We start from the raw sequence: 11,825 nt of genomic DNA, 5'->3' as shown, positions 1-11,825 counted from the left end.
TCCAACAAGTTTAAAGTTTTTATTTCAGCTCAAACAGAAAAACAAGAAAAAGTATCCAAAAACAAAGTGAACAGTGAACAAAAGGGGGAATTTTTCACTTAGCAACATGTTGAAATTCCACTCAAAAATAATATATTTGCTACAAAAAAATTCTTTAAAAACTGTCAAAGATTCAAAAAACATTAAGCACATTTACAAGAAAACTTGGTTTTACGTTGCTGGAACTGAAAACCTGAGGAGAAATCATGCTTTTTATCCATGTTAAGCACCACTGCCAGTCTCCTCTCCAGTGTTCAGTCCCTGAATTGCACTAACAGTTAGAAAGGAATCTTAGTTCATAACATCACTGTTTTCAGCTCTCTTAGTTTTAACCTACATGTATGTGGTTTGGGGTGTAACTTTGAGCTGTGTGCCAATTTTTGGTTTTTAAACATCAATTTATAGTTTACTCTTTTTTAGGCAAAGTCAGCGCTTTCAAGCAATTAATGCTTCCCACTTATTAACAGACGAGACGCTGAATAAGTCAGAGGAAATGTTGTGTCTTTTGTGTAGTTAGCTGCATTACTCGACTGTTCAATCAGGAAAACTACTTCACCTGATCAAACTTTTGCTGCAGTGACAATATCTATACGGCAGTGCGTGATCACACCAACACTCAAGCTCTCAGTTAAACCAGACTCGGCAGGTAGTAGGAGAAGAAAAACTCCTCCAACTTCTTATTCATTAGTCTGATGGTGGCCTCATCGCGGTAGATCCGTTGAACCAATATGTCTCCTCTGGAGTGGACCAAGAGATCACACCATGACATGCCCGTAATCATCATCTCTCCTTGGATGTGCCAATAGTATGCATGGGACCTCTTCAGCTGTAAGACTCCATCTCTGCAGATCAGAAAACTACATTCCACGAAGCTTTGGAGATGGGCGCATTTGATATGCAGCAGTCCATGACTGCTCTGCTCTTTAGGGTCGTACACCAACCCATCAGGTATTGCTGCCAGCCATGGAGCATTTGGATGGACAACCAAACCACAGGGGGACCAGTTGACACACAAATGTTTGCAGTATTCCCGAACAGCTCCAGGCTTCATTTCCTGATCTATCTGTGTTGTCTTGCACCTGGGGGGGCCTCTCAGAATTTTTAACACCAGCTGTTCTGCATGGCTCTGCCCTGGTTTCAGTTTGCAGATTTCTCTAAAACGGCTGGTTATGCGCATCTTTTGCAGCTTCTCCGCAGACTCCTTGCATCCACGGGTGGAGCTCTGCAGATATTGTGCTTCTTCCCAGGTGACATGCATGTCATTTACATATACCTGCTCCTCTGCTGTGAGGGTAGGAGTGGTAGATGCTGGCTCCAGGGTGCAATAACTCAAGGGAAGCAGTGGTTGCAGAGGAGCATCATCATGAGGTTTGAAATCCTTACTTGATGGCAAGGGTAACTGATAGGACAGGGGGGAACCTTTAGGGACTAGACCAACAGCACACTCCACCCATTCCACGTCCGTTGTGAGGCCCATTTTGGTAATCAAAGGTTTCTCATCCTCAGGAAAATCCTTAAAGGCTTCGTGAAGTCTTTGTAAAAAGGACTGTTGGTCGTGTGGGTTAACATCTAAAGATCCAAGGACCATCATCCTGCATAAAAGCAGTCAAAAATATGTAAGAAACATGTAAAACGGTTTCAAATATTCAGTTAGAAACTCAGCCTTCTTACCTGGGTATCTGCAGCATGGTTTTTTGATGGGAGGACTTTGGGTTCTTTCATTTTGTAAGAAACCAGCCAAGAAAGAGAAAACAGTTGGTTTTTTTCACAGTAATAAAATTAGTAAATACAACTTCCACACCAAACCATTATTAAAAGTAGCCTCATCTCAGATGTGAAGAACTGTTGATTCCGTCATACTGAACATTACAAAACATAAAAAAACTGCTGCCCACAGTTTTAATGTAAAAACAGGATACGCATGGTGGAGTCCTAAAACAAGAGCCTAATATGCCAGTTTTTCACAAATGTTTGTGTTAGGGTAAACAAAGCAAAATCTTGATGCTCCAATTTTTTCTCAGCAAATACAAATAAAAATGCAGTTACAACTGAGCTTTTTGGCCACAGTCACGTGACGCATAACATAGAATAGCATGTAAAACAGCCTAAAAATAATAATAAAAAATCTTTAATCTGCAAAGAAAGACAGTGAAAATTCAAATGTTAAAGACTCATTATGCTGCAAAGCATGTTTGTGAGCTATGTCTGATATCTACGAAGTATGATCAATTCTTTATGCTGTATTAATGCTTGAAAAAAGGTTTGTTTCTATAAGTGTGCCAACAAGTGATCTGTTCCTCTGACATTCAGAAACAGCATTTTAAATGTGTCTAAAAAGTTTAACTACAAACTTCTTTTAGTTTTTTGCTAGAGTGAAGGTGACTCTTCAAAATATTTAGACATAAAAGGTTCAGAACCATTTTTCCCTACTTACTTTGGTATTTGAAGTTTCATGACTGTCTTGGAGGTCCACGCTGTTGCTCATGCTTTCCTTGCCCTCAGATAGTGGTGAATATGGTGCATCTTCTTCTGATACCACAGAGAAAGAATCACTGTGTTCATCTCTCTCTTCCTCAACTGAGACAGTGCCGGAGGAGTCTGGGTTATACTCTTGAATGCAATACGAGGAAGCAATGCAGGGCATGCTTGTTTTCTCTTCCTCTGGATCTTCTTTCACACAGACTTGCATTTGAATGTTCTCCTTTTCCACTGGCCATTCTTGTTGGTTTGATTCACAAGTTATGCTGCATTCAATCTGCTCCTCTTTAGGTTCTGTAGGGAGATGATCTGATATTTCACTGTCTGACCCATTTGGCTCCGTAGGCTGCTCACTGATACCTGTGTTTGCTTCAATGTAGTGATTGATATCTATGATCGGAAAAAGAAAGACATTAATATTTACTAACGATGCATATCTTGCCATAAAGGTCTATTGGCCAAATACAAACCCCTTAAAACTGCAATTACTCCTAACTGTATTTCTTTTTTATGTAATCTTCTTATATTGTCCATACACAATGAGAAAATATAAAGAATATAGAAGCACCAAAAGTAGGTCTGCCACAGACTCAAAACTGGTGAAACAATAAGTCCCTGTCAACAGCCACAGTTTCCACAACGGACAACAGTCAAGACTCTCCTCAAATTGACTACTTGAACAAACATGTGGTCCCTCTGACCAAAGTTTTAAATTCAGAAAAAACATTAAATATTTGACCAAAACAATCAGATATGTTTGGAGGAGTAAAAGTAAAGAATCCAATACCAAGAAACTGAATTAACTGTGGAGCAGCAGTAGCAACACGCTCAAGGCCTGATTCATAATTTATGTGTTGAACTATAACTGGTTTAAAAAAAAAGATAAAAAATAAAAAAAAATTAATCAAATCAAATAACTAAGATGAGTGGAAAGTTTTATATTTTTTAATATATACATCTTTAAACCAAAAGCTGCACATTATGTTGAAGGACAATATGCCCAATTACACACTTTAAACAGCTGTGGAAAAGAAAAAGCTGGCTTACATTGACTTTCCAACTATGTGGACTGCTAAACAGAACTGTGGCAGAAGACCAACAAACAGAATAATACCAAATCTATTAAATTAATGGTCAAATAACAACCAGAATTTTCTTAGATGCTTTTTGAACAAGGTGCAACATGCAATAAATATTAGGTATTTTGTTTTGCAACCTATCACTTTAACCTTGTTCATTTTAGAACTTCTACAATAAATTTAAATGTGTAAACACCTTTATAATCTAATTTCAAAGACAAGTGAAACATTTTTTTAAATTACAATTACTTTTAAATATTGATGCCTCTTTAAATTTCGTATTGCGTCCTTGTGGGTTATAAGATAAACAGGCTTTGGGACAATGTCCGAGAGAATACGAGGATATCCAATAAAGACTATTGTGTGTCAAACTGTTAAACTAATGTTGGGCTATTAAAAACAGGTTATATGCTAGTTTGTGTCGAATAAACTGCGTTTATTTTAACAACGTGTTTATATACTAGTTGGGTGGTCCATAAGGTAAACTACCTGATAAAACTATGTTACGTAGAATGAGTTTAAACACCTAATACATATTTATATTACAGATCATGAGCGCTTCTTCACATCTAAAGTAAACATAAGGAGTAGCCAAAAAAAAGGTTAATAGTCATCCCAAGTATTCTAATAAACAAACCTATCTTGGATAACTTTATCCGGGGATTGAGCACCATGTGCAGAATGCTCTTCAGCCGTTTGTTTTCTTCGTAATATGCCTCAACGATACTTTCAACTTCACTAAAAACGTCCACTGCAAATGTGGTAAAATGTTCTGTTAAAAAGCTACGGAAGTTCTGTAGCCTGGTGTTTGACATTTTCAGTACTTTATAGCAGACTGAACTAGAAAGTTAGCCTTCTAGTAAACGGCAACGCGCGCTAAAACGAAATAAACACTAACCGGAAATTGATTAGGCAAATTTCCTGAAGGAGAAAGTCTTCTTCTATGGATTTAGCCGGGTAGTATTCAATTTCGTTTTACTACCACCCTCTTCAGGACGATTACTTGCAAACGAGTGGGGGGAAAAAACAAATATTTTATTTTGCCGAGTCCGGTGAATTCTTGCTCTCGTTGTACTTTCAGCACAAAACGTAAAAGAAATAAAAAACAATGTAGATATAAACATAACATTAACACAGTATTTACGTAGTATTTAAAGGTTGAAGTAGTGTAGGTATGTGCAGTCAACAAATAGCAGGCACAAGAATCTGAGTGACACATATGCCATCTATTTAGCAATTAGGGTAATTGAAAATATATTTTGCATGTAATTTACAAGTGATTGCAATAACGGTCCTGTAACAAAGTCTGGGTCAAGGGGCAACCTCGGCCAGTAAAACGGAGAACTGCAGTTGGGTACTCTTGGGGAAAACGTGAAGCCTGTGTGGAAGGGCAGAAAAATTGCAGTTCACCCCTCATCCGCTAGGGGCTGGTTTACATGTTGTTGTTTACTCTTGGACGGGTTTGTACTGGGGAAAAAAATTCGTTGCACCTGTTGCAATAACAATAAAATTTCATTCATTCATTCAAAACAGAGTTAACCACTTCTTTGCCCATATTTGGATTTTCCGGGAATGACAACAGGCATTATGCTGCCAAGATGGCAACGGTGGTGACCGCCCAATGGACTTTAACTCACATAGACAGTGTCTGCTTGTTGGGCTTGTTTTCTTTAGTGTAGTTGCTTACTTGGGCTTCCTCTGCCCCATTTGAAGCCCTCCTAATTCTCTCACAGCTATCTACAAAGCAAAACCCACTTGATGAGAATGGGAATTCATTGGGAAACTTTTAACAGTAATGCATTGCTTTTGGGTGTAAATAATCTACAAAGTAACAAAATACTTTTTTAATGAAGTAACTAGTAACTGTCTTTTTTCAGTAAGTAGCATAACACTAAGTATTCTTTGCAATGTGGGATGAGATTATTTATTTATTTATTTTAAACCCCACAGGTCACATAGGACAGTGAACCCCCTTCATGCAAATACTAAAATGCTATGGACCCCCTGACCCACCCCATGCTGTAACCATGCTTGATTTTATGCTTTCACAAGTGAGATTCTCACCATAAGTAATGTTTTTTTTTTGGCTCACTTAAATTAATAATAATAATAATAATAATAATAATAATAATAATAATAATAATAATAGGGACAATGTATTAATTTACATTAATCACAATGGCTCTGGATGTTCAAAGCCTCAGGGACCCCTTGTGCTCTTAAGGGTCTCAGACCCAAAGTTGGGAACTACTAACATAGGAGACTCTATCTATCTATCTATCTATCTATCTATCTATCTATCTATCTATCTATCTATCTATCTATCTATCTATCTATCTATCTATCTATCTATCTATCTATCTATCTATCTATCTATCTATCTATCTAGGACTTCCAAGCGTTGTTGAATGCAATTAAGTATTCCAAAAGAGGGCGATGTTATACTTTGTCCTTTACTAGCCAAAATAATTGAATTGAAGAAGAAGAGACAGGCGGCGAGCGAGTGACAGCCGAAGTGAATCGCGCAAGTGAACAGTTAGTAAACTGGATGAAGCGGAGACGTTACTGGACAGCTCGATGGAAACAGATTAGTAACGATTAGTCGCGTTCAGTGGTCACGTTTTGCAACTTTGTGCAGAGTAATTAGTTGACTGTCACGAGTACAAGTAATGCTCTTGATGGCAAACTGAGTTAACACTGTTGCTTCGAGTTTTAGTACAGGTAACGTTGACATTAGCAGTAGGCATCTAGCGAGCAAACGCTAAATAACCTCAGTGTTTACGGTCCCACCGGATAGATGGGTGACATAAACCCATCGACATCTCATGCCTTTCAATCAGAGGTGAGTGTTTATATAACTGTTAGAATGAGAAGTTTGCAGCCATGGCTAGCGGTTTTAGCAGACGTCAACTTGATCGAGGTCTGTCACCGCACGGTGTAGCAACTGCTTATGAGTTAGCGTTAGCATAGCTTGCTAATGTTGACATAATTTTCGCCAACATACAGAAAAAAATGGCAAGTTACACATGCTAAACATTCAGACGTTCTTATAACGAAATGCCATTTCACGCCAATAAAACGTTACTTTGTGTTTTAGAATTTGTCATCGATGTTATTTCAGATGGTAGGATACTTTGTAAAATGTCAAAGCTAGCTAGCATTGAGTTTCATCGAAAAGAACACATTCCATCACCATAGCAGAACATGCTAACACAGTTCTGACTAATTCATAATTGATTCATAACATTTGCTTTTTATAGTCAGTTAACAGACGACTGGCATTGGTGCTTTTATAAGTCAGTGGCACTGATAAGTAATGTGTAATTATTGTGTTACTTCAATGTTTTCTCTGACAGTCCATCACTAGCCCCTTAGCATTAGCTGGTTACTTATTTGCAGTTACCACTAGCCTACTAGCCAACACTAGCTGTCGTTTGTCATTGGCTTCATTGGTGGGGGTTGGTTAGAACGTTCACTTGCGAGTCTAAAGAGAAATGTGCTTATTTATCCATCCAACTTTCGTTTATGTTTGTCAGCAATTAATTACACTTTCGTTTGAACCTTACTACGTGGCACCGAGCCAAATGTGCGTAGCAGTTTGCAGAGTGTGGGTGTGCGGCGGTCAGTTCTCGTTAATTTAATCGCCATGTCGGGGTGTGCAGGTTTGATGGAGGTTTCGACGACATGACATGTCTTCTTTTTTCAGGGCTTTAGTCCGCCGTACAGGAGAAGGAGGACGGTTGAAGATTTTAACAAGTTTTGCACTTTTGTTTTGGCCTATGCCGGTTATATACCATACCCGCAGGAGGTAAGTAAAGGTGACGATCTGTGCCTGTACACTCAGTTTCACAGACTGTAGGCTCCTAATCTGTTGCTTCTCTTTTTCTTTTTCTTCTTTGTTTATGTTTGTTTTGTTTTATTTATTTATTTATTGCAAATAAATAAATAACGTGTGTTACACCTCGTATTCAGACTCATATCGTTAATTTCTCATGTAAACGTTAAAAAGAATCTCGGGAAAGTACAAAAATCCTTGGCTTTCATTAAAAAGGGGGAATGTTGAAAACCAACTCTGAATTTGAGGGAATCGATATGTTTTATGTAAAGTAATGAATACATAAAATTATTAATATTCATTCATAACATTCATTAATAATCATTGACCCCATGACGAAAAAAAGCAGATTGACATGTTGATTGGCCATATAAGTTGAAATAGTGAAAGATACTCCTGCAAGTAAACTGTAACTGAAATTCAAGCTTCTTTTTTTTTTTAATCAATGGATCGTGTGTAGTTTATGTTGTAAAATGTATTACAACTGCTGTTTTTCCTGTCTTAACTAGTAAATCACCTCTTTTTTATGTTCTTTAGTTGTGTTGATTCAGTAAAAGTGGATATGAGATGTAATCTCTCCTTTGCTAATTTAATCTTCTGTTTGGGTGCAGGGAAGGAGATAGTCACACAATTAGATTAACTTAAACAGATTCTTTTGTCTCTGTAGTTTCTTTAGATACAAGTGTGTATTTTAGCTTTGCATGCTTTGTGCTAGGAGTATAGACTGTTATTGATATAATGCACGACCGTACTGGCTCTTACCAAGTTTGCAGTTTTTCTTTTTTTCCTGACTCATCTCAACCTACACTACACTGTTGCTTTTCACCTGCTTAACTAAATCCCCTCTGTTGTTTGGGAAGTTACCCCTGATCAAAATGTGTAACTGAATATAAAACATGTATACACATCTGTCATGGTTTTGGGAAACATGCAGTTAAAAAAATATTATGTTATGAAGAGATGCTCCCTCTTAGTGTTAGATCTTCTGTTTTTACATGCAGATGCTCCAGGTGGCAGGGATGCTACCCAGTTAATTGCTTTAAGTGTAATACTCTTTGAAACCAAAATAATGTGACACCCCTTTATTTAGGTGTGGTTTCATTTTGTCAGAGCAAATTTTTCAGCAACACTTATTAATTACTTGTTAATCACCTGTTTGTATCGTCTGATGTTAGTTTGCTATCACTTACATCTGCATTTAATATTTGTTTTTAAAGGACTCTCCCCTGCGCAGTAGTTCCAGCCCCCCTAATAGTACAGGCAGCACAGCTGACAGCGATGGCTGGACTCCTGGACCCCCAACCTCCTGCCCCCAGCGTCCTACAAAGATCCCCCAAGACAGGAGCAGGAAGCGTCCTCAGCCAGGACCTATGCTGTCCAGCCACACCAGAAGAGATGTAAGCTGAACTAATGTCATATCATTGTATGATATGACATTGTAATAGTCATCTACAGAAACAAGACCATTGCTTTGGCTCAATTTTGACACATGCTCTATTTTCTCTGCAGCACACAATCACCACCCTGCATCCAGATGACCACAGGAAAGCTGACAAGCTGAAGAAGAAGAAGAAGAGGAGAAAGGAAAGGGAACATCGGTCCATTGAGGAAAGTGGGGAACAGCAGGCCCACTCAGCAGTGCCAGAGCTGGAGCCGCCTCTTTCCTTTGGCGGCCGAATGATCAAGGAAGAGCCTGAAGATGATCTCAGCATTCCCCTCCACCCCCAGTGCCTGCCCAGCCCATCCCCTTGCAAAGAGGAGCCCAAGGAGGAGCCTAAGGAAGAGCCTAAGGAAGAGCGTCGACACTGGGATGGTCGAGACCTGGAAGAAGGAGTGGTAAAGATACAAAAGGTGGAGGGGTTTTCAGGAAACCGAACCGTGTTCCGCCAGGGAAAGCAAGTGGTATTCAGAGATGAGGACGGGTCAGGAGAGGATGAGGACATAATGGTAGACTCGGGTAAGTTCTTTTAACACTGCTAATGCCAACATGTACAATGTCTCATGGTTGAATGAAACAAAACACGTACTGTCTTCTCAGATGACGACTCGTGGGACCTGGTGACTTGTTTTTGCATGAAACCTTTTGCTGGCCGAGCCATGATCGAATGTAACAAGTGTAACACCTGGATCCACCTGTCATGCGCCAAGATCCGCAAGAGCCACGTTCCAGAGACATATGTGTGCCAGAGCTGCCGAGAGACACACGGACCCCTGGACACCCGTCGCTCCCACCGCTCTCGTGTTGGCTCACGCAAACATCTGCTAGACTGACCCCAGGTCAAATCTTAAACTCTGCTCCTGCCCCCCCCCCCCCCAATATACGTGCTGGACTGACCCCTCCTCAAAATCAGGTCTTGCACCCTTCGGTCTCTGTCCTTTGTGGTCAGCCATGAACTCACCTTTTCTATGAACACTTTGGTGGACCTATTCCCAAGCCCTTATCCCATATAAAAACAGTTTGAGTGCTGTTTTAGATTTATTAGGGTTGTTTCTGCTTCCTACAAACTCTGTGCGTAAGGCAATCACTGAATGGATATCTGTAGATTACGTTAGCATTAACAGTAAACTGCTACTGTTGAGAACGTGTGTCTCATGAACACTGGAAACATTTGAACTGCCATATAGAGAGAATACCTTCACAACTGCCACCCACCATGGTGCATGCTGGGATTTGTGGGAAAGATGGTTTGCACTTTTTTTCTCACTTTTTTTTTATTATCCATCTGACTTTGGTCACAGATATGCATATGTCTTTCTAAACTGGATTTGATTTCTTTAGGTTGCCTCTGTAAATGTTACACAATTAACCATTTAAAACTAGTAAAGCCTTGTGTTAATTGCTTCAGATGGTGCTATAGTATTAAGCTGAGGTATAATCCAGTAGAACAAAGATGTAGGATTAAAAAAAAAAACCTTAGTCTGCATCTGCTTCATCTGTTTGTTTACTTTTTTAATTTAAGACATTTTGAAAGAATATTATGAAACTAAAAGCCCAAATTATTTGAACCAAGTGCTTGTTTTCCCCTCTACTTCACAAGTTGTCTTCCAAGCTCAGTGATTTCTTTACAATCAACATATAAGTCAACTATAAATGGAGCTTTAACAGGCTCTGTGTTAAGTGTTCACAGTTTGCCAGTTTTTGTTTTCTTTTAAAGAAACAGTCATGTAACAGTTCTTAAAAAGCTACATAATCAACAAGAATCAGAAAAAAACTTTCTGAGTACGGGTGCTTTAAGTTTCCTTTGGTCTGTATACTTTTGCGGAATGTCATGGAAGGATTGGACAGTGTGTTCATGACTGTTTCCCACACTTGTTTCACAATGACAAAGTTTTTCAAGACAAATTTGTTTCTAAAAGGGAACTTTGAGGCCGTCCTGTTGAAGTATTGACAGAAAAAATAAGGAAGAAAAAAAAAATTGTCCTAACTGGAGTAGTATTGGAAGAGAAATTCTCCAAAGAAAATATGCATGTGAGTGTGTGGGTTTGAGTGAGCGTGTTAGCGATGCATGCGCTGCTATGAGTTGCCTCATCTAAGCTCCGTGGTTTTGGTCTATAGTAAGATGTAGAAAAAGATATCTGCAAAGTGGGAGCAGTCAGTTTATTCTGTTTCTGAAGGGTCAGATCAGAGTAGGATCCCTCGGTCTCTTACCACTTCATTTTCATAGCAGTATTCACTTATTTATGAAGCAAGTTTAAGGGAAAATGTTTTTGAGGATATTTTTTTTTTCTTTTAAACCTTGCTTCAATTAAGATTAAAGAGGTTAAGCTTTGTTTTTCATGTGCCATCTGCTGTTGGACCTGTTTGTGTAGGCTACATATTGTTTCTGATTATATAAAAGCCATACTGTAGAGTGACAGATTTTTGACAGAACCTCAGATGTTTGTCTAAGAAGGGGTTTTACAATGCAGAGTCATTTAATTAATCGGGGAACGACTAACACACGGTGAATGTTTAGTTTTTGAAAAACACAAGACTTTCCATGTATTAAAAGTGGTTAAGCTTATTTGTGCACTCTTGTCTTTTGCTATTTACAAATGTTGGTTAACTAGTTTGTACCAGCAGTCACCAAGGTTGATGTTTTTAAGACTTTTCAAGACAAGAAAAAGATAATTAGCCAATTCTCAGAAGCAGTCAGAGAATCTCAAGACATCTTCAGGCACATATTCATATTTTGTGTCTGCGTCTTAGAAACATTATTATCCTCTATGTTAACAATGCTCATTGTGACACAGGTTGTTTATTCTGATCCTGGTTGTCCTATCCCCTCACTGAGAAAGCGTTGTCTGTACTGTTGTGCAAACTGTTTCTGTGAAACTATTGTAAACTATTGTAAATAAAGAGTTACCATTTTAACCTGATTTTTTGTTGTTGTTGTATGGCTGTTCAAACATTG

At 38.7% G+C, this 11,825-nt stretch overlaps 2 protein-coding genes across 2 annotated transcripts; one reads left to right on the top strand and one right to left on the bottom strand.

Annotated features, from left to right (window-relative positions):
* Positions 1 to 20: 20 nt before the first annotated feature.
* On the bottom strand, positions 21 to 4,509 carry LOC121637448. The gene is made up of 4 exons (XM_041981628.1): positions 4,234 to 4,509; positions 2,474 to 2,907; positions 1,711 to 1,754; positions 21 to 1,631 (listed from the first exon to the last, which is right to left on the bottom strand). Exons 1-4 carry the CDS (start codon positions 4,409 to 4,411, stop codon positions 668 to 670), a joined length of 1,620 nt encoding a protein of 539 aa, XP_041837562.1. The 5' UTR covers positions 4,412 to 4,509; the 3' UTR covers positions 21 to 667.
* A 1,584-nt stretch (positions 4,510 to 6,093) lies between these two features.
* On the top strand, positions 6,094 to 11,785 carry phf13 (PHD finger protein 13). Its single transcript, XM_041981206.1, has 5 exons — positions 6,094 to 6,438; positions 7,303 to 7,404; positions 8,649 to 8,828; positions 8,941 to 9,388; positions 9,470 to 11,785. Exons 1-5 carry the CDS (start codon positions 6,394 to 6,396, stop codon positions 9,700 to 9,702), a joined length of 1,008 nt encoding a protein of 335 aa, XP_041837140.1. The 5' UTR covers positions 6,094 to 6,393; the 3' UTR covers positions 9,703 to 11,785.
* Positions 11,786 to 11,825: the final 40 nt, after the last annotated feature.

The sequence above is a fragment of the Melanotaenia boesemani genome, chromosome 3 (genome assembly GCF_017639745.1).
Source record: "Melanotaenia boesemani isolate fMelBoe1 chromosome 3, fMelBoe1.pri, whole genome shotgun sequence".
NCBI lineage: Eukaryota > Metazoa > Chordata > Actinopteri > Atheriniformes > Melanotaeniidae > Melanotaenia > Melanotaenia boesemani.
The sequence above is the reverse complement of the archived record's forward strand: the minus strand, read 5'-3'. Positions and strand labels throughout refer to the sequence as shown.

What these genes read in the sequence shown, in the direction of transcription:
- phf13 (XM_041981206.1), top strand. Translation starts at nt 6,394, where the DNA reads ATGGGTGACATAAACCCATCGACATCTCATGCCTTTCAATCAGAG. An exon ending in CCAGCCACACCAGAAGAGAT is followed by an intron (nt 8,829 to 8,940) that starts GTAAGCTGAACT and finishes TTTTCTCTGCAG; the next exon opens with CACACAATCACCACCCTGCA. An exon ending in GGACATAATGGTAGACTCGG is followed by an intron (nt 9,389 to 9,469) that starts GTAAGTTCTTTT and finishes CTGTCTTCTCAG; the next exon opens with ATGACGACTCGTGGGACCTG.
- LOC121637448 (XM_041981628.1), bottom strand. Translation starts at nt 4,411, where the DNA reads ATGTCAAACACCAGGCTACAGAACTTCCGTAGCTTTTTAACAGAACAT. An exon ending in GATAAAGTTATCCAAGATAG is followed by an intron (nt 2,908 to 4,233) that starts GTTTGTTTATTA and finishes TTCCGATCATAG; the next exon opens with ATATCAATCACTACATTGAA. An exon ending in ATGAAACTTCAAATACCAAA is followed by an intron (nt 1,755 to 2,473) that starts GTAAGTAGGGAA and finishes ACAAAATGAAAG; the next exon opens with AACCCAAAGTCCTCCCATCA.